Source organism: Aulonocara sp. 'chitande type north' Nkhata Bay, linkage group LG5 (assembly GCF_057382095.1).
Source record: "Aulonocara sp. 'chitande type north' Nkhata Bay isolate Kocher_YH1m ecotype deep benthic linkage group LG5, A_spYH_male_GT1.1, whole genome shotgun sequence".
NCBI lineage: Eukaryota > Metazoa > Chordata > Actinopteri > Cichliformes > Cichlidae > Aulonocara > Aulonocara sp. 'chitande type north' Nkhata Bay.
In genome coordinates, this window is record NC_141348.1 from 40,713,948 (window position 1) to 40,741,634 (window position 27,687).

Below are 27,687 nucleotides of genomic sequence, written 5' to 3' on the forward strand. Positions count from 1 at the left end.
CAGAGTCGGGTCTTTTGTTTTTTGTAACTGTCAGGCTGTATGAGCACTCGGACTGGGGAAGGTGTATGTTTACGATGCCAAGACTGACCTCAGGGCCAGCCTCTGCCGCTGACATCACTCCTTAAGGCTCGTCGCCTTCGCTCGCGTGGGAGTCCCATCAAGGTCTGAGGCTCCCGCTGTGACCGAAGGCGATGCTTCTACACCATTCATTCTCAAGGCAGCCACTCAGGACACGCAGTCGCACCGCTCCCCAGACAACTTTTTATTTTTTCCTGAAAATAAACAAAGCCCAAAGATGACAGAAGAAAGTCGGGGAAAGCGTAGGAAACAAGCCAACCCCAGGAGAAACCGAGGTAAGAGGCGTGAAGACGAAAACTTTTTGAAAAAGTTGGTAATGATGTTGGCGTGTTGCTGCAGCGGGCAGGAGCCCTCACTGAGAACTGCGCTCGTTTCTTGTGTGATTTCCAGATGAAAACTACACTTTCTTTTAGCCCCCGTTTAGTGCTGTTCTGTATACTATAATTTCATGCTTCATACGCTTTTTTTCCCTTACATGTCTTGTGAAAGCCTTGCAGATTAATACACAGGGATGAACCGTCAGTTTCGGTCTGGACCACAGGGATTATTCTACCTGGGAATTCAAAACTTGTGGCTGCTCGCTTTTAAGGAAAACTTTTGGACTTTTCTTTACTGATTTAAAAAGAAAAAATCATTTCTAAATAAAAAGAAAAAGCACAAAGAACTATATACAGCCCAATAAACTGTAATGAAGTCGGATAGACTATTTAATTTATTTTCCTTACTAGGAAATCCTTGTTGTCAAACTACATCTTACAGTCCCCCTGTTATGTAGTGCAGTGCGCTTGGCTCGTACGCAACCTCTGACACGCAGTTTAGTTGCTTTTCACGCGGAACGTTAACCTTCTCTGACACTGCAGCTTTCTAGGTTTCAGTTCCCTTATTTTTTACTGTTGGATTTTTTTTAGTTTGCAGCAACTTTTATGCAGTTCGATATTCTTTTGTCTGCTGGTTGTCAAAAATAGACTGTGCAGCATCTGGAGAAAAAGGAAAAGCTTTGAATTAGTGTCCTGCAACTAAAAAGGGTTTTATTTAAAAAAAGAAGAAAATAAAATAAAAGTACACATTAAAAAATATGTACATTAAAAAACAAAATTTCTAAATGTGATTCAAAGCAGAAATTCCTTGTGCACAACTCTTCAGCTCTGCTATGGTGCACAGTTAACATTTTTTATCTTTCTCTAATTCTTTTGTGATTATCCATCTTGATTATCAAGAATTAGCTGAAAGTGTCAGTTGACCTTGAGGCTTCAGATCTTGTCAGTCTCTCTGCATGCACTTCCCAAAACTGTTCTAAGAGGAACTTCAAGACTGCATGCTGTATTTAGAAAGTTTGTTAAGACGCTGCTCTGCATGCAGCAAGCAGCACATGTTTGTTTGTCGCTCTTCAGGTGTGTGTATCCTTGCTTCTGTTTGTGAGTTCTGATAGGCACACATTTAAAATAACAGTTGTTCTTCCAGCCTTCTAATAAGGACTGAAAATATATGTTGGAATCAAATCCTACTTCCCTAACCCCGGACTCTAAAATTATCCACAACATTGAACACTGAATGTTTCTCGAACCCTAAATTTAACTTGAAACCCCTTTCTAAATATATCAAATGGAAACCTTAGACTAAAACCTCTGAATTATGCTAATAATAATGGAGTATATGCTGCTGGCACTTCACTGCAGAAAAAGCCATTACTCTAAATGTAAATGAATCCCCAGGACAGAAAGAATTAAGTTGGGTTAGTTTGGGCTCTTTTTTTGTCATCTCAGAGCATATTTTGTCATTAAAAAGTGGCCAGGGCAAGGGCGCACACAAACACATGGATGGAGTTTCTTTTAAGAGCCATCGCAAACCATACACTGCTGTTGTTTGCCTCAGATCTGGCATGCAAGCGCGACAAAGCTAGCTGGTGTAAGGAGTTGGTTTGCTCGTTTATTAGTTTGGTTTAAGTGCTTCCTCATTTTATTCATAAAGGTGTGAATTCTAGCAAAGCGTCACCAGGGTGAGATCCTCTCTGACCGCTCAGCTTTAACGGGTACTCGTGTGTGCATGTGCACACACACACACACTCTCACCTTTGACTGTCACGATGCAGTTTGTCGACCGACTTCACTCTGTTTCACAGATCAACAGCATCACGCTACCGTGAAAGCTATCAGCTAAAAAGCACACTTACTGACAAGGACCTGTCACTTATCAGGCCACCAGAAAAAAACTGTCCAGTTTTTTCTTTTTTTTTTTAAATTCTTGCAGTGATCGTAGAGAAGAGATAAGCATCACCTGCTGTCAGTTTCCAGTAAAATTTATTAAGTAATAGGATCTGAAGAAATGAAGGCATGTTAAAAACGAACAGGAACTGAAAGGAAACTGATTATGAATTGATATTAAGCTTAGTCACATTAACTCATGTTGATGGATGTTTTCCGTGAAACATCTATTTTTAGGCTCTCTTTTGTAATTATTATCAGTGCTTAGTGCACCAACCAGAGTACTTACACAAAGTATAAGCCACAAACACATCAGTGCATGCAAAGAGGTTTTTTTTGCGTGCAACATGCTTGCTGCATGTGCATCCTCATGTTAGAGTGCAGATGTGTGTATTAAAGCAGAATTTGGAATGTGCTGGGCTGGAGGCGGCTGTGCGAGGAGGGAGTTAAAGGTCCTTGATAAAACCAAATGAATTTGGCAGACCCGACTCATAAGACAGAGATCTGGGGATCTCTTCCAAACCAGAAGAAAGAGAAAAAGCACTAACTTTTCTTCCCTCTCCAAGGCGCCCATTGATTATGTCTCTGTCTACCCCAATAAAACCGTCAATGTTCAGCAATATCGAGCAATGTGAGGAAATTACAACTTTTCATTCCTGGCAGATTGGAAACAGTCCCGCGATCAAGACTGGAAACCTATACAGTTAAACCTGTATTTACTGATCTACCAGTTAGAGTGTGAGAATTAATTAGCCGAGAACACAGCCATCAGCTCAACATCAGGCCTCTGTACACAGCCAGTGACACAGATGCTGAAATTGTCGAAGAAGAAGAGTAGTGAAAGGGATCGAGACAGATTTGTGAGAAGTTATTTCAGTTTCTGTAAAACAGACGTAATGAAACAACTCCTCATATCTTATTTTCTCTTATTGCATTTGTTTGGCATAATTTATTCTAACAGTATCTGGGCTTTCCCCTGAGCCATTTCTTGCCAGAACAACATTGTCACATGTGATCAGACTGAATCTTTGCTTTCAGGACCGTGCACACCCTCACAAACATATCTAGTTCTGCTGCTTTGCACTTTATGTTTTGTTGGTTCATTAAAAACCTCACTCTGTCGTTGAGTGGATGTGCCTGTTTAAGAGAAAGCTTTCTCTCTCTCTCCCTTTCTCATTTTCTCCTTTTTTTCAAGTGCCAATATATTTAAACTCCTTTCCCCCCTTTCTTCTTTCTCCTTCATTGATTTCCAAACCCCAGTCTTTGTATGCAGCTGGGGCCCAGCTGTGTGTCTTTGACTGTGTATGTGTGCGCATACGTGTGTTTGTGTGGGTTTTTCTGGCACACCGCTGCCACAGTGAGCATAGCACACTGTACACAAAGGATTTGAGCAACAAAAAAAAAAAGAAAGAAAAAGGAGAGACTGGGGGGGTGGGGGGAAGCGTTGGAACGTTAAAGGCTGACGTGCTTGTACTGTACAGAGCGGAGGGGCTGGGCCTTTTGGACCGAGCCTACTTTAATGGCAGATGTATCGGCGCTCTGGGATGAGGGGTGGGGAGAGCGAGACAGCAATGAAGAGCTCAGGCACCACAGTTTATTACCAGGACTCTTCAAGGGGCTCAGCTCAGGCGTCAGAACCAGCGGGTGGGAGGGACAGAAGAAGACGAGAAGAGAGGAAGATGACAGAGGTGGGGAAATGATGGGGTTGACAGAGACGGTGAAAACAGCTCTTCGGTTATAAAAGATGAGATGTAGGGTTTGAGGGGTGTGTAGGGTAGAAACAGAGGAGTCACGATGGGCGATGGATCAAGGACAATCTAAGCGTTTCCTTGTTTGTTTCTCAAACGTTCCCACAGCTCCAAGTGTCACAGATTTCTCCCGTCCTTGCTCTGCGTGTTTGATACCCGATCTACACGGCAGAAATGGGGAATCCCTTGATTGAGTCCCTCTGGAATTTTTAAACATGCTCATTCAATTATTGCTCATTCTGATGTTTCCTACAAAGCCAAGCCGCCAAAACAGTCTCATGTCTTACTATACGTTCATGCCGCACGACTGCCATAGCAGGGATCCTCTCCAGCAGCGATTACTTGGAAAATATTGCCACTGCAATGATTAATTAATGCAGTGCCGTGGTTTCTTCCAATTTTTTTCAGCTGTTACAAAAGCGTCCCTTTCAGGGTATGGCAACAAAAAGTATGCAATTAATTTGGAATCGCTGGGAGATGCTTGCAGTAATGAGGGTTTCATTCAAACTGCACCACTCTGATTCTTTTGTAGAAAAATTGCAACTCCGTTGTAGTTATGAAGAGGCCTCGGTAGACGGAAACTCGAGAAGTGAGTGTATGTCTGTGGATCACACGTTTCAACTGTAAGATAACACTGCTGGCCACAAAGCATATGAGGTGTGTATGCATGTGTGTGTGTTTGTGTGTGTTTGTGTGTGTATATATATATAGGTGACTGGGCATGTACTTATCACATATTTAACAACAACTGTATTTTCACATTGGAGATTCGAGAAAGTTTAACACACTGTATACCCTGATGCTGCAAATCGATTACCTTCAGTACATTTGCAGTCTTATTATTATGTTCTTTGACATTGCTTTGGCACTGCTCCTCAACATCAAGTCTATTTGTGGATCTTCTTTTACTGCAGGCAGCCTGCGTTTGTGTGTTTGATATGCTGCACATGTTTGACAGAAAAAAGAGGTTAAAACTATCCAGATAGGCAGGCTCTCTGCATACACTTTATAGATATGTGCTGTTTTTATCACACCTCAAATTAAATTTGGAAACCCTGCTTCAGCTGTCATGTATTACAAGGGCCAGATGGGTGGCAGAGAAAGAGAGAAGAGAGTCAGAAAAAGAGACAGGGAGAGAAATGAGAGCAGCCTGGCAGGCAGGAAGGCCCCCTCAGCTGGCTGAGAGCGTGCCAGTATATAAAGGAAGCAGGGCAGGAGATTGAATGAGGAATAGTTTGATATGAGGTCGAGAGATGGACAGTATTTGTGGGCTCTGCCTTGATCACTGCTAAGGCGAGGCCACATAACACCTGCCAAAAAACACTGTCTGTGGATTCATCAGTTTAACACTTTTTTCTTCTTTTTAATCGCTTTTCATCTGCTCTTGACAGAGTTTACTTTTTTTTGCAGGGGAGGAGGGGGGGGGGGGTAGGTTTTTAATGTCTTTAAGATGAATATTAGTCAGTGCTTAACTCATTTCTGGTGACTAAAAATGTTGTTTCATTACCACAGTATTGCAATAGATAGGTTAACCCTTGTGTGGTGTTCGTATTTTTGTTACTCAGCCAGTGTTCATGGGTCTGGTGGACCCACTAGAGTTTTGGCTTTCCAAATTAACACTATCAAACAATTTTATGTTAAATTACTCAACAGATGTTTACTTCATCCCAATTACAAGACATATGAACAGCAAACATGGTTAATTTTTTCCCTTTACCTTTGTTAGATCACATTTATGAATTAATGTGCTTCTCGTTTTTCTTTTATATAAAATGTTATAAATAAATCAGTTATAATCAAGTGGAGTGAGTGGAAAGACACAACACATTTACACGTGAAAAAATAATTAATTGTTTAATTTTTCTTTTGAAAAAAACTGAACACGGGTCTCACAGACCCGAACACCATACAAGGGTTAAACACGTGGTGCATGTGAACTGCAAGTAGAGAGTCTAAAGTACATAAAGATTGGTAAAAGGAATTAAAGGAGCTGTGGTTTACCATAGTGCTGTTTTGGTATTCCTTATGTGTTACTCAGAACTTTGTAGTTGTGTTTACCATGACCTGGGGGCAGTGTCAAAAATATGATGAGCTTGTTCATGCCATTGTTGATCTTTTAGCCTGGCTCCTGCCAACGGAAAACCAAGTGCAAAACAACAAAATCAATAACAAGGAAAACTTTCCTCTGCAGCTTGTCTTTGCCTCTCATCTGAGCTTTTTTTTAGCATTTTATTTTCTCCTTTTAAAAAAATTTCACTTCTTTATCGATCTGTTGTTACTCCGTCTGTATAAACTCTGCATTGGTTAAATTCCCAAAATTCTTCTCTATGAATAAAAACCATAAATCCAGCTTAATTATTTTTTTTTTTAACTGTGTATGTAGCTTTAAAATGCTGCATTATTATGTGGTGTAAATGCTACAGTACTGTGCACTAGTCTTGCACCACCACACATTTATTTATCTTTTGCTAGAAAAATGCAAAATAAGTGCAGCAATTTATTGAAACATTAGCAAGCAAACATAAACAAAATACTATATATATCCATCCATCCATCCATCGTCATCCGCTTTGTCCGGGGTCGGGTCGCGGGGGCAGCAGCCTAAGCAAAGAGGCCCAGACCTCCCTCTCCCCAGCCACCTCCTCCAGCTTGTCCGGGGGAATACCAAGGCGTTCCCAGGCCAGCCGAGAGATATAATCTCTCCAGCGTGTCCTGGCTCTGCCCCGGGGCCTCCTCCCGGTGGGACATGCCTGGAACACCTCACCCAGGAGGCGCCCAGGGGGCATCCTTGTCAGATGCCCGAACCACCTCAGCTGGCTCCTTTCGATGTGGATGGCCGAACTTCTCACACTATCTCTAAGGGAGAGGCCAGCCACCCTTCGGAGGAAGCTCATTTCTGCCGCTTGTATCCGCGATCTCGTTCTTTCGGTCACTACCCACAGCTCGTGGCCATAGGTGAGGGTAGGGACGTAGATCGACCGGTAAATTGAGAGCTTCGCTTTTACACTCAGCTCCCTCTTCACCACGACGGACCGGTGCAACGTCCGCATTACTGCAGCTGCATATATATGTTTGTAAAATCCTAACAAGCTTAAGTAGTCTTCAGGAAAAGGTCTCCGGGCATCTTGGAGTACATGCAAAGCTCTTCTTTGGAGGTTTCTTCCTTTTTGTTCTGATCTCTGTCAGGACCAAACTGTTTCCGGGCTCAGAGGAGGCCAGTCCATAACTGATAGTGTTGCATTGTGTGTTTTCGATCCAGGTATGCTTTTACTGCATTGTCAGTGTGTTTGGGTTTGTTGTAATGCTGAAAAATGTTTTTGCCAGCCAAGTGCTTTCCACATGGTATTGCACGGTGGAGCAAAATCTGACTAAATATTTCTGCATTTATCATTTATAATATAACCTCTATCCCCTACACCATGTATTGATAGTCATGTGCTTTTTGTGCTGAGGTGTTTTTTCTGTTATCAAACTGTTCTCCCACTAGGAGCTCAGTCTGAGTGGAGTTTTTTTCTCCTCCTCTTACCTCATGTTATGTATTTTCGTTGTTTTTTTCCTATCAGCCTACCTTTCTGACATGTCTCCCCAATGTGATGTTTGTGTAAAGTTGGTCAGAAGGTTCCTTTGTAAGTGTGCATGCGCCATTAGCGTGCTGCCTGCTGTAACCCTAATTTCCTTCGGGATTAATAAAGTATTCTGATTCTGATTCTGACCACTGACTGAAATCCAGACCTGAACCATGACAGAGCCTCCACCGTAGACAATCGCTGTTGTACTTCTGTCCTATTGTCACAGACTATCAGTCCAGTTCTTGCCTACCTCAGCCTTGTCTCCCTGTTTCCCTTTCTTAAGAATGCTCTTAGTCCACTTCTGACGAGGCTTCAGTGAACAGTTAATGCATACGTTTTGTTTTTTTTTGCTTGTTTTGTTCTTTTCCGGACTGTCACTTCTTCTTTTCTTCTTGTCCAGTTTCTGAAAAAATGTGTTTTAGGACACACTGCACACCACGCCAAGATATGCAAAGTTTTCAGCTAATGGCTCTCTGGGAATCACCTCATTAGTGGAAAAAATATTATTCTTTCAGAATGTGTTACTTTTGGCCCTCTTTTGCCAATTCAGCTAAATAAATCAGAACAAATTACGTGCTTTTGTTACTAAAAACAAAGTGTCTAAAAATACAATTTGTAATTGTCTCTTTGCTAAGTTGTCTGTTATGTGTAAACATAACACTTCAGTTAGTGACCTTTGTTTTGCTTGAATGATTCATTAGCGGCCTAAAAAAGCATTCCTCTGAAAATGGTCAGGTGCAAGGACTTGAGTGAAACTGAGTAAAACAACACTGATAGACCCTCAGAAAGCCCAGTGTGTGGCTCTGTGTGGCTCCTTGGATGCAAAATGTAAGAAATGAGGGGTGGCTCAAGATTTTTGCACAGTACTGCACATGTTTGAAATACCCAGACTAGTGCTGTAACTAAGGAATACTTTATCATCGGTTAATCTGTGAGTTGTTGTTGTTTATTTTTTGTTCCACACTGCAGTACCTCTTCACAAAAGGGCCTTCTAACAAGCCAGGACTGACAACAAGAACGCATGGGAAAGTTCAACTCCCTCTCTCTGTACCTGTGATCACCTGGTACCACCTATATCTGCCCTGCACATCAATCTCTCTGGTGTACACACACACACACACACACACAGTCACTTGGTAGGGAGTAAACATTCCTCACCTGTGGAATGAATGCCCACCTGTAACAGTCGAGGCTTTCGGTGTTTGAAACGCTGATATCAATCACACTCCCTTTAGCTCACTCTTTGGGTTTCTTTTGCGAGTGGAAGAAACCCTGAGCCTCTCCATCATTTACTTTAGAGATGGTGAATGCATTTCCTCTGCACAGCAAAAATTCATGTTATCAGTCAAGTGATTTTGCATACATAGGAGTAAACATGATAAGGTCGCAACTGGAAATCTTAGAAAAGTAATGAGATGCCCGTTCTTGCAAAGCCGTATGTTTTTTAAACGCCATGTTTTCGGACGTGGTCAGTCCAAAACACTCTGGTCAAACTTGCCTCACATGGAGCAAAGATGCATGCTAGAATTATACACTATGAGATCATGCGAACTAGGCTTAAGCTCAGGTATGATAAAGAACATGATGCATACACCGGACGTATTATGGGCTAGAAAGGAAGCAGTGCAGCGTGTATTGGTTCAATCTCTCATTTATCATCATGTAACAGTCTACTAGATAGTCTTATCTCATCCTTTTTTTTTTTGCAGAATTTCTGGTGGTATGTGACAGGTTGCAAAATTGCCAAAACGGGGAAGGTTTTTAATCATAAGGGCCGGTTACTCATAAAAGAAAAATGGAAAGTCAAAGAGTTAAAAATATATATATATATTTTAAAGTTGTACAAAATCAATTTCTTTTTCCTTTTTAGTTGCACAGTGAACTTTGGTACCTCAGGGAAGCAGCGTAGTTATGATTATAGAGTGCATGTGTGCAGCACTGCAGGAGGGATGCAAGGGGAAATAAGTCATAAGGCACCCTGGGAGCTTATCAGAGGGAGGTAACATCACTTAAATGATACAAGTAATCGGTAGGTGCGAATGTGTCCAGGCCTCATCCTGGGACGAGACTGAGATTTGAAAGCTTTACTTTTGTGAATTCATTAACTGTCAATCCACAGATTTTAAACTTTTACTGTCGTCCCTCATTCCCCTCAGTCGTTGGTTCTTTCTTCCTGCTCTTTATCATCCCCTCGGTTCTTCTGTATCGCTGTTACCACATATCTCACTTTCCCGTTTTTATCCATTTCTTTTCTTTATTTGATCCTCCTCTCTCCCTGTCGTCTGCTCCACCCAACCCGGGCTCCCCCAATGCTGTACGGTCGCCATCATGTCCCCCCCTCTCCGAGTACCTCCCCTGTCCCACTGACACCACACGCTGCTCCCATCCCCCGAAAACCACTTCAAACAGCCAGCGCCATCAAAGACCACAGTCAGTCAGCCAGGCAGTCAGCCAGGCAGCCAGTAAGGCAGCCAGTCAGCGAGCCTTCTGCTTTGACTTAAAATTACTGTCGTCCCAGTCGCAAGGCTGCTTTCCTCTTCTGATACACATCAAAGATCCTCTTAAACTCCCCAAGTTTGCTTTTTAAACGTTTTCCTTGTTGAGTCTTTTTTTATGCACATTATTTCACTCGTCGAGGTTTTACACTCTCTCTCTTCTTGCCTCTTTTTTCTAAAACGTGGGCCAGGTCAGTAATGACATGCACACACTTTCTTGTGTGGTTCTGCTGCCTTTGCATTTTTTCTCTGTGACTTTAATTAGTTTCTTTTTTAAGGAGTTGGTTTTCAGGCCTCTTCTGCGCAACAGCACACACACACACACACACTCGCACATACGGCACGTATCAAGTGGCAAGCAACCAGTATTCGCATGTGTGTAAATTAATATGCAGTATGATTCATAAATCTTACTAATGAGAACTGCGTAACCACAGAACGACCAGTTTAATAGCGCGTGCTTTTCTTTTTTGTCTGCATCTATTGACGTGTGCGCGCTTCAAGGACAGAAAAAGTGACAAAAGAAAGCCGGTCAGGGCAGAGGGGGAGACGATTTTGTTCACGGGCGTGTGCAATTTAGAGAAAGGCCAAAAAATAAAGCAGAGCGGCACGGTTTTTTTTTCTTTTTGCTATGATGACGTCACATTTTGTCACTTGATAGTTGATAGTTTGGTGTCATAATCGCTCATTTGGGGGATTTGTAATGCCAACATAGGCCAGAGGATGGCGCCACATTTGTATGTTAGGTATGTCTCATCAGCAGGCTGTCTGAACAGAAGAAAATGTATTATTACAAAGCTTGATTAAGACATGTTATTGGATATTATACTTTTTCTACTATTTTTCACTTTTGAATGTGAAGCTGATCAGTCCTTTTGTCAGCTATAGAAGCAGTTCAGTGTGTTTCTGCAGTGGCGAATACCACTGTGGGCTGTGTTCTGATCTTTCAGAACTTAATGGGGTGGGTTCCTCAGAAGTGTATTGTGTTTTAAATCTGCTTTAAGTGCTCAGATTAAGGAATTTTGATCTTTTCTTAATACTAAATCATGCAAAACACCTCTAACACATCTTATATACAGATGTTTTAAGTCAGTGGGATACCAGACATACTTGTTTCCCCCTCAAAACAAATCTCATGGAGTGAGTAACTCAACGTTGCTGCTTGAGTTGAACTAACCAAATCCCACATTGCATAACTGTTAAGCTCAAAGAGAAGTTTTATTTAGTGTTTATCCCTATTAAAAAACTTCAGAACCTTTGTATCCCCGTCAGGGAATGTTTTAATATTCAAAAGGAGCCACTATTGTGTGGTTTCTTGCGCCAACGTACAAAATAAAGAGCCACATCTGAAGTCTGGAACAGTCCCTGAGCATTTTCATGTGTCAGAAAAAAGAGGGAAAACAAATTTGGAGGGGGCAGACTGGGATATTTATAGAGTGGTGTGAGAGTCTTTGCAATGACAGGAGTCTAATGAAGCACAGTTTGGGTTTTGATTCACAATGTGGTGAGCGCGTGGGTCCCCCCGTGACCGTTTCTGCATTCCAGCACCGATCCCTCGGCACACGGAAACCGCGCCACAGGAGGAGGCGAAGGGCCAACTCGAAATAACGTGTTCCTCTAACCGAGCTAACCTTTCTCACCAGCTCCGTTCTGAGTTGCAGCAGATGCACACAGAGTGCGATGGCAGCAAAGCATAATTCATGCATACACAAACACGCTCTCGCACACAGCATGTATGCAGTTGTGAAGTCAACTTGTCACTAGCGGTGAGTCACTGACACACCAAGTGAGTCAAAAAGGGCAATTTAGCCTGACAAAGTTGGGAAGTCCAGAATGATGGTGGCAGTGTGTCACTTTCTAACTTTAGTAGGTCACTTTCTGATTGTCTCGTGTGGGCCTTATTATCATTTTGGAATCAAAACAATGAAAACGGACCTACAAAAGCTCAACTGGGGTCAATTGCTGTGAACAGTGAATACTGTGGACTTGAATATGTAATCTACGTAAATGTGCAGTTTTGCCTTTTGCTCTAGTTCCTAATATATAGATAGATTTTTTTAAACTACTATTTAGTACATCTGACTCTTTCTCTTTACTGTGTGGCATGCAGCACTGCAAAAAGAGGGTCACTGATGCAGAAACCTCTTTTGCTTTGAAGGTAAAAGTCTGTGTCAGTCAAGGTAACATTGTTTTCTTTGATAAATGTCACTGCGGTGGTCGGGAGGACAGGTAAACACGGTGGCAAACATGCAGGCAGCAGCATACAGGAAACCTCCAAAGGAAGACGACAGACAACCACAAAGCCTTGTTGCACACCTCTTCATACCACACCTTGCCTCATTTTTGCAAAGAGGAAAACTGATTGCTACATTTTCGCATACATAATGCAAAAAACAATGTGATTCTGTTCGATGAACCGCAAAATTTGCTCAAGTCATTTTTAACTCGAGTTGCTTTAATAGTTTTCAGGGCCCATTTATTTGGCTTTTTACTTGCACGCAGAGGCTAAAATGTGAGGCAGAGGTGCTGCTCTTCCTCTTGTTCTTCTTCTACTTTTTTTCATTTACCTCCTGCTCTGTTGTTCCTTCAGCATTCGTGAAAACACACAAAGTGACTAACCCAGAATGGCAAGGTGCCGCTGCGGTGTGTTTCGGGTTATGCGTGCATTGTCTATAACTAAGTTAAAGCAGCATTCTTTATAAAGCGACGTTACCCATCTTAGAGGATAGAAATTGTTGTATTGAGACACTCAATGATTTATAACCCTTCTTCCTGAAACTTGTAAAGCTGTTAACTTTTAAGTTCTTGTTAAAGCAGCTGTCAACTCTGTGCTTAAAATCATATAAGATCATTATAGGTTACAAAAATATATCATGGAAGTCAACAGTTGACTCACCACAATCTAAGAATACATAGTTGGGTGGGACTGTACAAGTGGGGATGAGAGTGCCTGTCCCTCTTCACACTGTCTCTTGTAATGCACCTCCAAATTGAGTCACACTTTTCTCACCGCCTCGCCGGCGCAAGTGCACCTTTGCGGTGTGATTAGAATAGAAGTTATCTGGACGGCTTTCCTGTCACTGCTCATTCTGACTACTCCTCTTTCTTTTCGCCTTTGCGTTCTTGATGTCTGACTCTCTATCATGGCATCATCGTGCTGCAGCACCAAATCAGATGTGTTTTAACCTCTGTACACACAGTTAGGCTGCTATAGTCACCAGTCATTAATTCACACATTCTCCTCATTATTTAGAGCGTGCTGAAACTAAGCATAGATATCCGGGACGCATGACGAAGCGCGAAGGAGGCGATTAGACCGATCAGATGTAGAAAAGAGAAAGAAATGTGTTTTGGATTGACGACGAAAGCTATTGACAACAGCAGGCCATGAGGCCGACTACGTTACCGGCAAACTACAGTAATTTACAGTAAGCGTACAGTTCATTTTGCTCGCTTGCCCTGGCGTACACTATTTTTGCTTGTTTGCTGTTGGTTTAATCTCTAAGCTGTTTGAACTCGCATCAGAGCAGGTTTCCATTAAGCACATGTGGTCTGTTTGGCGCAGTGATGTGTTATGTTGATAAAGTATAACAGATCAGTAATACTGATATCGATTGATTTTCAAATGCCTTGGCCTTCTCAAAGCAGCCATGAGAGCTGCGTACAGCTCGACAATGTGTGTTACAGTAGGCGTTTTTGGGGGCTGTACTTTGATTTGCCGAGCGTCCTCTGAAATTGAACCGAGAGCTCATATGTGAATAATGAAACTAACACCAGCGCAGTCACACTAAAAGCATAACTTGTTGACAAATCAACTTTGTTAGTATCACTAAATGGCTCAGTGCCTTTGAAGCTATAAAAATGCCAAAAGCGGTTCTATTTTTGTGTCACAAGGGCCCTAATTGAACCGGATCATTAAAAACCACGCTGAACAAAGGCAAAATAGTTTCAATACAGCATCTTTGTTGTCAATTTAAAGGTCGATGCTTGGTGTGCAAAATCGCAACGCTGTTCTGTTTTCTCGTCGCCTTGATCGGCTTTAAGGAAATTAGCTCTTAAGCTCATTGTTGTGTCTTTCAAAGGCAGATGTTGACCCTCGGCTGCAAATGCTGTGGTGGTGTTTCCTTTTTTCTTATTCTGAGAGGGTGGTGTCTCTTAATAAGTGGGACATCTAAAGCACAGAGCTGTGACTGTGCTGCTGTGGCATTGCATGGACTTCCACTTTTCTATCTCAGACTGCAGTTCAGATACTCTTTTAACGTTTGCGCATACACACACACAAGCACACACACACACATTTATTGCTGCATTTGATGGTATTGCAGTTTTCTGACACAGTGAGCTGGTCTTGTTCCCCGTTTTGCCCGCAGCTTATGTTTGTAACTTAGTTTATGTGTGTCTGCAGAGGGAATTTCCCTCTGTAACGTGTTTTCACAGTTCAGCATCAGTTGGAGGATTTGTGTCAGGGACAGTTTGACACTGTTGCTTTCTGTCTCTTTCTCTCAATTTTCTTATCAACTCCTCACTTTTCTTTTCTTATTCTCTTATCTCTTCCTTTCAGAACAACCTCTTCTTTCTCTCTGTCTTGCCGTTAGTATAGTTTACGCTCTGCGCAGTAATCTTTCTCCTGCACTGGTGTCTGTGCAAGGCAAGTTGTCACCCCATTTCTCTAACACGCACCACAACGCTGTGTACCAAACACACTGCAAGAATGCAAAATCACATACTGCACCACACATCACATTTAAGCATCTCTTCCTCCCCACTAATATGACCTTTACAATCCCTATCAGTGTGTCACACTTTCAGTCTTGTTCTCGCCAGAAGCCATTTGCAGACTTTTTTTTCCTGTGTGTATGTGTGTGTGTGTGCGTGCGCGTGCTTGTGTGGCTCGCTGCCAACCAGCAAAGATACGACTGCAATCAAGTTAAATTAAAAGTTGACTGTTAAACACAGACTTTCATATCAATGTGTTTGTGGTTATTTTCTCCATCATTAGACAAGAATGTTTGCACTTCCTTTTCACTGGCCACAGAAATGCAGTAAAAGTGCAGCAAAACATTACATTACCACCATTCCTACTGGTTAACATGCAATTTGGAGCATTTAATCTTCAATTTGCTGTCAGCCCTCATTATATTATCTGTAAAACATGTGGAAAATTTGAAATTAAGAGTTGCATACTAACATGAGAAAACTTCTCAGATGACAATTCACTTGAGCTCGCCTTTAAACTTGCATATTATTGCTATCCAGCATCTTAACAATCTGCAATATGGAAACATTGATTTCTCTTTTGCCAGCCATGAAATTTACTATCATAACAGAGGCATAAGACATGTCTGGCACATTGGGATCAGCATGGGTTTTTTTTCCACTCAGTGTTGTGAAGGTAAGTAACTAAAGCAGGCCAGGGTGCCACAATCAGTAGTCGCCCTTGCCCTGAGAGTCATAGAGAGAATGTGAATTGCTGCTTAGATGAAGATCAGGTGGGAGGTGTTTGTTCTTGGTTGCGGTCCTCCCCTGACTCATTGTGCGAATGTCAGACAGCAGGTATGAATAGGAGAGCTGCCATAGTGAAATTTTTTTTAAAGCGCATATTAGATTTTTGCGATGTATTCTTAAACAGAGGTGATAGCTATCGACACCAGCGTGCTGTGCAGATGAACATGGACCTACCTCGCCTCTGAACTGCTCTCATAGGTACTGTAAAATGGCAATACAGACATCTTCCTGCTCTTGTTTCTCGTTTAGCATGTGGGCGTCCGTGACCCTCATGTGGTAATTTATTGAGTTCAAAATAGCAAGTGTTGTGTTTTCTTTTGACACCTGTGAACTCATCGCAAATTTACAATGATTGGAGAAGCATTATTTCACACACTGACCAAATCAATTTTTTAAAATAATACACAGAGTATATTTAGATATGCGTGTATATATATATATATATATATATTTAGTTAGTGTGTGTTACAGAAATGGCGGAGAGCTACGCTTTTAATTTTGTGTGTTCAGCTGTGTGAATGTTGATTCTGACAGTTTTACCACCTACATGTTGTACAGTAATGTACTGAAATGCATCAGATGTCATTTTAATGTGAGATTGGCACCATGGGACTGTGTCATGACTCATGTTACATTTACATGTGTTGTGTCAAATCATCATTTTTTTCTGATTATTGTAAAAATGTTTCCTTGATTTGTGATTTAGTATGAATCTTTCAAAAGTAATAAAGTAAAATAAATTCAAAGTTTGCAGCCAAAAATTAAATAAATGGAGTATTTTTCAAGATCTAAATTGAGCTCTTTAAAATTAATTTCTGATATTGACTTTTATTTTATATTTTTAAAACAAATTTTAATACCAGGCTTGTCGTGAGATATACACAGAATTTGATTTGTGAATATACCAAAAATGACAACACAACCTTTTTTCATACTCTGCGCATTTATATAAAATCCAGGCAAGAGCTTTTACACTCTTCAAAAGAAGTAACCATTTTCAGTTGGATGACAACCCCTTAAATATTTCCCTAAAAGAAAGTTTTATTGAATTTTTGCTCCCACTGAGCAGTAAAAATCTACTGAATATCATTAACAATATTAAATCATTTTACTGTTTCTTTGAAGTATTAATTTTTAAATGTAGAAAATCAACATGGGAATGGGAACATTTGCATTGGGCTTGGCCTTGTTTGTTGCCATTTAAAACCAGAAGAAACAAACAAGGTAATTTCAATTATTGCGTGTTTACCATTTAGCCACATAATTACTGAGCCAATACTAGATCACATGTGTGCGTCGTAAAATAAACTGCAGTTTAGCATGGTGTTGTACAGGAGATGCCCTCGGGCATATAAACAGTGCCGATTTAGGCCAGCACTGAGACTGTGTGCACTTCTCAGAGCTAACAGGATTTTTTTCTTTATGCCAGATTTTGTTGTTGTTGGAACTTTACTTTTGTAAAATCTTTGTTTGTGCTTATGAAGTGGTTCAGGCATTATCTCCCTTTTTCGTTGGGAACAACCAAATGATAAGTTTCACTTTTTAGGCTTAAGACGAATTTCAAGATGGACTGCACGTCGCGCGACAACCAGAACAGCAGTGTGTGTTCTGACTGGCGTGCCAGGATTTATAAAAAAAGACGTGTTTCTGGCAGTCAGGCCGCCAATCTTTCAGATGTTCTGTCACTGACATGCAGGGAAAGCAGCAGACAGATTAAAATAGCACTCCAGTGCGTGATCTGAACACTGTTGTTGTCAAATGATCAGAATCAGTCCCCTGAAGACTGAATGATCGACAATGTCAAGCATGATGCAGCACAGTCTGGATATGAGTCACATTCTTCCCACGCACACTAAAGTTCCTGCACCATGGCTGTGTACTATTTTCTGCTGTGCTGTGCTGTGTGTTTTCTCATTTTACAAGTTACACTTTCTTATGATGCTCACAGGCTACGTGCATCCATCACTCTTACACTCCTCTGTACCTAGTGTCTACTTAGCAGGCAATGCAGGCACTCTCACGCTCTTCAAATATCTCACTGTCCTGTTCCAACAAAAAAATATTTGAAGGATGCGGTTGCCATCCAAATAAATAAATCAACAGGCCAGATAATGAAAACCATCCAGCTCGGTGTGCTTTAATGACAGCACATGTAGACTCAGTGTCACTCACTGTTATGAGAGAGAAAATTAGAGCCAATTTGATGCTAATCCAGACCAGATTTTCCTCATTTTTGTCCCAGCGGTACGTCCTATCATCCCCGAGTCTCCTGCAGGCCCGATGGGCCGCCTTTAACCGCATCGCATATCTTCATAGGTGCCTGCTACGGTAAAGCACGTTTAATGACCGGTTTTGTTCCCCCCATAAAAGCAAGTCATTGCTTTCCACCTTTGTGGAGCAGCAATGCTTGAAGCATGCATTGGTTGACTCGCCTCAGATGAACCAGAATTTCGCTTGACTGCGCTCAGTGCCCTGGTGCAGTGAAGTTGGGGCAGATCACACAACCTGCTGATACAAACAGATACACATGTAGGTGTTCCACTTTGAGATTAGCCAGCATTAATCAAAGGAATATGTGTAAAGTATGCGTTAGGTGTTTGTGACTGTGGGCTGCCCCCTTCTGTAGTACTGAACCCCCTCATGTGCTTTCAGTATTACGGTGAGTGAGTGTGTGTGTGTGTTATCTGTGTGTGTTTGTTTCTTCTAGCTGTAAAGTTGATGAGTTAGGTTTTTCTAAAATGTCTCCCGTAGTCATTGTTTAGTCACTGGCTTGTGTCACTGCGAGCTGTGGGCTGTAGCTTGATGTGCAGATGAGTTGAAAGCAAAGCACTCATAAATTATTGTGTCCATCAGCCAGTGTGAGTGTTGTTGGAGCAGCTCAAACAAAAAATCTTTCAAGAGTGACTGAGCGTTGTTTTGACAGTTTAATGAATAAACTTTGTTGGTGTTTCATGAAATTTAATGAGCTGTGAAACCTTATTTTCTTTCTGATCTTATTAACATAAGGCACTCCTATAATAATAAAGAGAAAAGTTAGAGCATGGCTGAAATGCTGCAAATCAGAATCCTTATTTTTAACCTCCTAGGACCTGGCGTCCACATATGTGGACATCACATTTTGGGTTATTTAGACCAAAATACTCAATTTTGCTCTACATGCGCCTGATATCCACTTACAAGGACATTATACTGCTACTGTTCTATCAAAATTTTAAATGAATATCCTCATATGTGGCTCTTATTTTTCTTAAAAACAAAAGTAAGGTAAAAAAAAAATCTGGTAATTCTTTGTTTTTACATTCATCGGGCCCCAATGTGCCCAAATATCAAAGAGAAATTAAAAATGCATGTCGTGGAAGAGTTCGGGTCTTAGGAGGTTAAAGATGGAGCCCTCTGTGTGCCGGCACGGCTTTCGCGCACCCTTCGACAACGGTTTGGCTTTGTCGTACAGGGTCGTTACTCGGTTGTGATTAGATATTGCTAATCAGAGAGGAAAAAACAGAGCGTCCTCAAAAAAGCCTTGGAAATAAGAGCCTACATATGAAATCCAAGGCATGTGTTTGTGATTGTCATTTATTGTCTTTGCCATGGGAAAAAGTAATGCGCCTTTCCATTCTGGGCACATAGGGCATATTTTTAAAATACGATATGTTATGTGTCTTTTTTTCTGACTGCTCCATTACATTCCTGCTGCATAGTCACACAACGCACCATCAAGTGATTGAAAAATGAATTTAGACATAAAATAACCACAAAAAAGTAATTTTATATTGAAATAGTTCCCAATGACAGAACGATGGAATAATTAAATAAACTCATTCAAAATGCTATGTTTGATCGTGGCCTTAATTTAATACATTTGTATATTATATGTCTTTTCTAAGGGTACGGTAACACGTCTTTTTTTCATTTATTTTCAAAATGAAAGCCACACTTTGTTCTCAGTTGCGTCAGACTCAAACTATCTTTTTTGGAGACTGACCAGAAATTACTTATATTGATCATAAACCGCACATCGAACCACAAAAAGCCAAACGAAGCGTCTCATAACGAGAAACAACTGAACGACTTAAAAAGGACAAGAGTGTCATTCATCTTACTTTCCGAGAAACAATGCAAACAAACAAACAACCGGCAAAACTACAATAAATAACAACAGCATTTTGTGTTTGCCCCCCTTTGGACTGTTAAAATTTGCAAAACATTTTTGAATTTTTGCTTGTGTTTCTCTTCCCTGTTTGGTTTCAGTTCCTCACATATTTTTATTTAATCGCGGAGCATTGTCTCTGGTCTTCATTAGTAATAATCTGTAGCTCACCCCGCTGAATGCCATCTGAAATGATAAGAAACACATGTTGCTGCATTTTGAGTGATGGTTAAAAAAATTCCGTTTATTGATTTGGACGGCACAAAAATAGTAAGTGGTGTCTCAATAAATATACGTGCGCAGAGTATTTCTGGTTAAACTGAAATTTCAGCGCGCCATTTCAGAATTAATGAGCACACTGATGGTTTGCCGCATTGAAAAATGAAGTCCTGTGTCCAAACTGAGAGTTTTGTCTCATCTTTTTGCAGTTGATGCCGACCAAGTGAGTTTACTGGGATCTGAGGGGGAGGATGAGGTGGGTTTGTGGAGCTTGGAGCCCCAGGACTGCCAGGAGAGCCTGGATAAGACGAGCCTGACGCCCAGCGAGGGGACAGAGGAGCCCGGCAGCCCTGCTCAGTCCACCCGGCTGCACAGCCTCAGCCCCGGCAGCAGGAACTGCTGGGGCCAGGTGGAGTCAGAGACCAAGGCCACAGAGGACGCATCCTTCATGTCCACTGAAAGGGAGGGAGACCAGGACCCGCTGAGGATGTACTGTAAGTTATAAGCTTACATAATAGCTGCACCTCATTTGCCATTCTAAATTAATTCCATATTTTCTGAGCTTTAAAATATTGCTGCTTGTGCTTCCACAGAATTAAGCCCAGGCTAACACAGCAAATCAGTTATGCTTGCAAAATGTACATATACTGTATATGTATGAAACAACTGAAGCTGCTGCTGCTGCTGCTGCTGCTGCTGCTGCTGGGGTGTTTAACACTACTGTATGTGTAAACAAGTTTGTGTGTTTTTCTGATGCAACACCACCAGTCTCATGATGCTTCTCAGAGCCCTCTAGATACACCTTCATATCAGCTCCTCGTGAAACCATGCCTTCCCTACAAGCTGTTCCTTTTTTTCACTCTTCTCTTTGAAAAGGCAGCCTTCTGAAAGCATGACAAAAGAACTCATCCCACACAATGTCACAATATTTCCATGCATCAAAGAGGTGACGTTACGGTACTGAAATCAGAACTGCGCGACGTGAGGCTTTCCCTTTTATTTAGGAGAGATCAAAGGCTCACGCGGCTTGCCTACTAACAATCACTTAGCTCCCTCGCCTCGTGTGATTTGGCCTTGCCTGATGAAGGCGAAGCAGAGTTTTTACAACGCTCAACCGCACAGGCTCTTCCCTTCACCACATTAAAAAACAGCTCAAAATATGCCAACATCTGCAAACATTTGAAAAATCTTTCTCAAAGTCGCTTTTAAGCCGAGCTGATTGGCTGGAGTTGTGATAGGAGGCGCCGTCTCTTCTTCGCGTACATCTGTGGCTTTTTCTCTCTGCCTGTCACTCTGCTCAAGGGCACGAATCACAAAGAATTTTTAAATCTAGCTTCATATCTGGCCAAATAGTTCCCTAAATTCATTGTTTCATCTGTCAGTCTTCACATAAACAGTTTAGTCCCCTTAGATTCAGTTGCACAGTGAAAGTTGGCAACTGACGTTCAGTCTGCGCGCACATGCTGCTTCACTGACAACACACGCACACTCAGAGAGAAAGCACCGACACCGGCTTTTGGATAACCCAGGAACAGTAATGTATCAATATGTATCTTCAAAGGAATCACACGGGGGTCTTTTTGTTGTACACCGTCTTTTTTTTTTTTTTTAATAAACAGCTGCCTCTTCTGGTGCTTTAAAAAAAAATTAATTCTACTTTAGGTAATTAACTGAATGAAAAACAAACCTTGTACCGATGCTGGTGTTCTTCTGTTAAAATAGCCAATAAAGCAGAAACACATCTCAACAGATTAATCAAGTCCTAACCTTCAGTTAAAAATGCATGCGTATAAATTCATAGTTACTTATATTTTTCTATATCCAATGCTTATCACTTTCCCTGCAGGTAAGAGTTCAGACTCCCAGAATGCCTTGGAGGACCTGTCCCAGTATGAAATCCTGGCTCAGTTGAGGAAGGCCTCTACCTCAGCTAGTTTCTTAGATCACCTGAACCATAATGGCACGGCAGCTGTGTACCGCCCGAGCAGAGGGCACGATGACCTGCCTCCTGCTATCTGGTCGCCAGGTGCTCAGCACTGCTCACCTGAGGGACCAGGTAGGCCAAAGTGCCACAGCTGCAATCATACTCAACAAGAACCTAATCAATTATTAATTTATGCTAACTTTTTCCTCTCGAGGCTGCCGGTTACCACCACGCTTACAGCAAATCGCAGTGATAACATATATCAGATCATATATGCTAATGTAATTCTCAGAAACGAAAAAGCAAAGTAATGGCTTTTTATATATCTGCTAGTTTGAGGTTAAAGGTTAGCGAAGTGAGAGTGTAATTTACATAGTTCAGGTTAGGTCATTTGTACATGCACAGCTCTGTGTACTTGCTTTTGAATATGTAATAATAAATAAATATAACACAAAATCTCACAAACTTTTATTCTGTAGAAGTGGCAACTGTAGAGTATTTTAAAGCACGCATCTAAGCCCACTGTCTAATTGTCCTTATAAAAATTGTATTTTTGTTTTTATTTGTTCTTATTTTATTCAGATGATTATTATTTTTATTTATTTGGGTCACTTTGCTTGTACTAAGTAGAGTACGAGTGGTGGCTTATATGGCCTCCGATATACTGACAGCTGCTTTTCTATTTAAGATGCATCCTATGGAAGTTCAATCTTGAGAGTATATATATTGTGGCTTCTAAAATAGATGGGTATATTAAATGAAACTATATAAAACTTCAGCTGATCTATCAAAAGAAACAATGTCACCTTTTTCTTGTCAGCAGATGTAGGCAGGGCCCAGCAGGCCTGCCCATTTTGCAGCAGGGTATATCCTCGAGGAGCTTCTTTGAGGGACCATGTCAAGTACTGTCCAGACAGGGAGGGGGGGCACATGGTCTGCCCGCTCTGTGGATACACTGCCACCCTTAGGCTGGAGATGGAGCGGCACCTAGCACTTCACAACCCAGTGCAGGACAAAGTGAGCAGACACAAAAAGAAACTCAAAGCTAAATTTCTTTCAAAATCGCAACGACTTATTCAAAAATGATTTATTAACATTTATGTAGCGTTATAAGGTGATTATTTGCAACTGTGTATCCACAGAAGTGGCAACCTTACGTCTTCACATCCTAAAAAAAGCCGAGTATCTGTGCTGTAGTTTAAAACTGATTACAATGTTCTGTCGCCCTAGAGTGCCATGACATTGGACCAAGGCATGGAGACCAGGAAGTTCAAATGTCTGCAGTGTGGGAAAGCATTCAAGTACAAACACCACCTCAAAGAGCATCTCCGCATCCACAGCGGTGAGACAAAATAACATCAAAACAGTTGTACTCACCCATCAATTTGCTATTGTTTCCACTCTATCGCTAACCCTTACTTATTTTGCAAGTTATATGGTATAAAATTATACCCAAATTGATGTGTTGACAGGAAACGAGTATAATTCATCACAGGACAAGAGACTTGTGAAAAATGTGAAAAGATCACACCCACGCAGAAAGGTTTTTTTGTTTGTTTCTTCAATTTGCTCTGTGGCATCCTGACTCTAATGCCTCCACTTTGTGTCTCATCTTGTAGGAGAGAAACCTTACGAGTGCTCCAACTGCAAAAAACGCTTCTCTCACTCTGGCTCCTACAGCTCCCATTTAAGCAGTAAAAAGTGCCTTAGTGGTGGCGGGCATGGAGGAGGAAACCCAGGAGGAGCCAGCGGGGTGTTTAATGGACACAGCCAAAGCTCCTACCCCCACTCATTTCCAACATCTCCCTCTGCTGGTGGGGGTAGAAGTAGTAATGAAAAGGGCTCGGTGCTAGTTTTGCAGAACCAAGATAATACCAGGCCTCTGGGTCAAGTACCGGTGGATCCCCTTCAGCTTTCACTGCAGGATCTCAATCAAAGCACCGCAAGCTTGTCCAGTGCGTCAGACCTGGCGAGGATTTGGGACCCATCAGAGCTTTCTTTGAGGGCCAGTATGCTCAAAGGGACCAGTCTACTGCCTTATCTCCACTCCGGGGGGACCAAATTTGAGCATATGCTGCAGGAGATGTTTCAACGAGACGTAAAAAAAGATGAAGATCTTGTCAGAGAAGGAGGAGATGAAGAGGAAAGAAGAGCACATCAAAACGGAGGATCGCATGAGAGAAAGGTTTCACCTGACAGGAGAAGAGACACGCTATCAGTCGAACCAGAGAGGGGTGTTCTTGGGATAATGTGTCGTTGGTGCTCGCAGCATTTCTCCAGTGTGGCTGCACTTCTGCATCATGAGCGCCACCTCTGTCAGCTCAACAGAGAAGCAGCGGAGGTACCCGAGGGTTTTCGCAGTAAAGCCCCGTCATCACCGTCTATATTCTTTCCAAGATCTGTCCTCCAACCAGAAAACAGCAAATTAAGTGTAGTGACAAATGGTCTTTCTGGAAATAAGTCGCCATCGCAGAAGCACAACTGGCACGCCGTACCACAACACCTTTTGGTTGCAATGCACTCGCCCCCACAGCTCCACCATAACGCCCTGTCTTCGCGATTGCACTGGCCGAGCCAGGAAAAGGGCAGCCCAAGTGAGCTGACACACCGTTCCCCAGAGCTGTCATCACCTCGAGGCAGGAAACGAGCTCTGTCCTCGGGATTCACTTCTCCGGTTTGCCTTGACCTCACAAGTTGTTCTCCTGAACTGTCCTCACCCCAGAAAGAAACCAGCAACCCCTGGTCTGCACAGAACGAACCTCTGGACCTCTCCCTGCCCAAGCAGCTTTCTGACCAGAGCAGTAGGAACAAAACTGTTAATGGCAGCTCAGGCAGAGGAGAGAGGAGGGAGCTCGGGACCCAGCAGCTTGGTAGACCAAGTCCGACTTCACACCTCCCCCTGCATTCGCATCCGGTCTTCAGTGTGGCTGGAGCTCCTGTGTTTCCAGGTTCCTTGTACAATGGGTTTCCAATGTTCAGCCAGGCTGGTGTGGGGCTTTCAGGGCATGAAGGCATCACATCAATTCCATTCAACCAGACGGCCAACACCCCGGGGTTTCTCTCTCCTTTAGCCTACATGATGGAGGCAGATGCAGAGGCTACACTGAAAAAGATTTATCAGGAGAGACAAGGTTTAATGGTGAGCCCAGCGTTTGTGGGGTGTGTAACGTATACTTGTGGAAGATGTTATATAAATAACAAAAACGAAACATGAGCAATACTTAGATGATCTCATGTTATAAAACGCTGAATTGGCGGTCAGATCAGCAACAGTTGAGCAGATATTAAACTCCTACTACATTCATGAATCACACTACATATGTCTTTGAACTCAGGGTTTATTTTTGTGTCAAGCACACACCTGTAAAGTTTTTGACTCCATCTGGTATGATTGTTACACTATAGTGTACGCGAAGCATTTCCACAGAAAAACAGACACACAAACATCCGTCTCAAAAATGCCTTTGTGGTTGTGACTACCGCTGTATCTTGGGGAGATGAAAAAAATTACCAAGTGAACTTTCCCCAGTAGTACATACATGCATAACTGCTATCATTTTCCTGCAGGGCGAGGCATTGAACCGTGGTGCTCTGGACTATCTCTCACTCATCGACGAAGGGTTCGATGGAGAAGGAGGGCCGGGAAGAAAGAGACTGAAGAAGACAGACGAGGGGCTTTACGCTTGTGATATTTGTGAAAAAACTTTCCAAAAGAGCAGCTCATTGCTTCGCCACAAATATGAGCACACAGGTCTGTGACTCACGCATGGCCTGCTCTTGTTATGTGATATTTCCTGTAATATATACGTACCGCTTATTGGTGCTATCTCTTAAAAAAAAATTCAAAAAAATAGTCTGAAATTATTCAAAAGATGCTTATTAGCTTTCTGGCTGACGTTTAACACAACTCTCATGTCTTTAAGGTGCATATGGGGCTAAGGCCAACAGCTGTTGACATGATAGAAATGGTGCAGTGGCACAGCTAACATGACTGTCCAGAAACCTGCTAATACCTCTAAATTTCACAAATTGAAACGTTTGAATCTCAGGAAGAAGCATTGTGGTTTTTTTAGGGTTCTGTGTCAGACTATTTCTCACAGGAAAGAAAAAACATAGCATGTAGAGCGATAAATCAGAAATTGTTACCTTTACACAGAGCCAGGCAAACAGTTTTCCTGTTTCCAGTCTTGATGCAAATGTACACAACTGCTTCTCTAGCTTTACATAGCTTTCTTAGTTCTTCATCACAAACGTCAACTGTTTTTTACACTTATGTCAGACACAAACTCAGTAATAGAAACGGTTTGTGTGTTCATTGCAGGCAAACGTCCTCACGAGTGTAAGATCTGCAACAAGGCCTTCAAGCATAAGCACCATCTGATTGAACACAGCCGACTGCACTCCGGAGAGAAACCCTACCAATGTGACAAGTGTGGCAAACGCTTCTCCCACTCTGGCTCTTACTCCCAGCACATGAACCACCGTTACGCATACTGCAGCAAAGACCAGGATCCAGACCAAGACCAAGATGACATGCCTCTCACACCGGGAGCGGGCAACAGTCTTGTGGGACGCCTCTCTGAAGACGCCCCTCTGTCACTGGATGAAACCCAAACTCCACACTCTTTTCTCAGTGATTCCAGTCTGGATGGAGCGCCGGATGCTCTCAAAGAGGAGGAGGAGGAGGAGGAAGAAGGGGAAGAAAGAGTTTGCGATGACCGTAAAGAAGAGGCAGATGTGAATTTGCCAGACCCAGCAGAGGAGCTGGGAGGTAACCCCATACAAGAATCACCTGCAGGTGAGAATGGAGTTCAGAGTGAGAGAAATAGATATGACATGCAAGATCATATTGACAATACAGAGAGCCAAACTTGGGACAGAGACACCGAGGACCGGAATGGAGACTTGGACAAATGTGAACTGAGTTTGGATTTAACAGAGTTACCCAGAATTAAAACTTAAGGTGACTTTAACCAGCCATTAAACCCCATTTACTATTAAGACTTGTTTTTTTTCTTACGTATGTAATAAAGACTGATTTTTGTTATTTACTTATCTTACAAAATGCACAGAACTGTCAAAGGATGTATGGCCTTATAGAGGACAAAGCCATCAATCAAATGTATGTGAGAATACGAGTTTCAAAGCGTTATCCTGTAAAATAGACTTGATGTATCTATAATATTTGCCTTTTTTCCTTTTTGTTGTCTTTCAGAACCTCTAAAAAAATGGGTTGACTAGTCTGAGGTCATGTCACATATCCAGATATGATGTTGTCTATTTTACATGCTTGCTGCTGCTGACTGTTGCACAACAAAAACAACAAAAAAAAAGCATTTGTTTGTCCTTCTAAATCCAGGATTCAGCTGACTTTTTTTTGTACTTTATTTGTTTGCGTGTAGATTCACACCAATGAGTGGCCTTAGAAGCTTAAAGGAAGCAGGATGGAAAGACATCTGGTCTTAATTTAATGTGGCATCAAGGCCAGAAGTTAAAGGCTACAAGCAGATTTGCCACGATGTCTAGTTAGCATATTTATTCTCAAGTGCAAATAACTTTCAGTTTCTACTATCCTTTTATTTGATGCAAATCTTTACCTCTGTTTTAAGAATTAGCAACAACTGCAACATGTTTTCAGCTGAGATGCACATGCAGTTAGTCCTTTGTCCCAAAGCCGGCGATTGCTTGAGTATGTATAGTACAGGTTATATTGTAGGGCTCTTGACATTTATGCTGTGAAATTATAAGGTTTCAGGTTAACTATGCTGTTCTGTGGCTTTAACTAATCACCAAGAGTAAGA

The 27,687-nt window shown here is 41.9% G+C and overlaps 1 protein-coding gene across 2 annotated transcripts; it reads left to right on the forward strand.

Moving 5' to 3' along the window:
• Positions 1-27,687, forward strand: LOC147331311 (zinc finger E-box-binding homeobox 2-like). 2 transcript variants are annotated; one of them, XM_086293563.1, is made up of 8 exons: positions 1-353; positions 20,172-20,456; positions 21,809-22,018; positions 22,707-22,903; positions 23,117-23,228; positions 23,506-25,025; positions 25,454-25,637; positions 26,208-27,687. In XM_086293563.1, the coding sequence occupies exons 1-8, from the start codon at positions 296-298 to the stop codon at positions 26,846-26,848; spliced, it is 3,207 nt and encodes a 1,068-aa protein (XP_086149689.1). In that variant the 5' UTR covers positions 1-295; the 3' UTR covers positions 26,849-27,687. The 2 variants fall into 2 exon arrangements, with proteins under 2 accessions (XP_086149689.1, XP_086149690.1); XM_086293564.1 differs by having other exon boundaries at positions 22,710-22,903.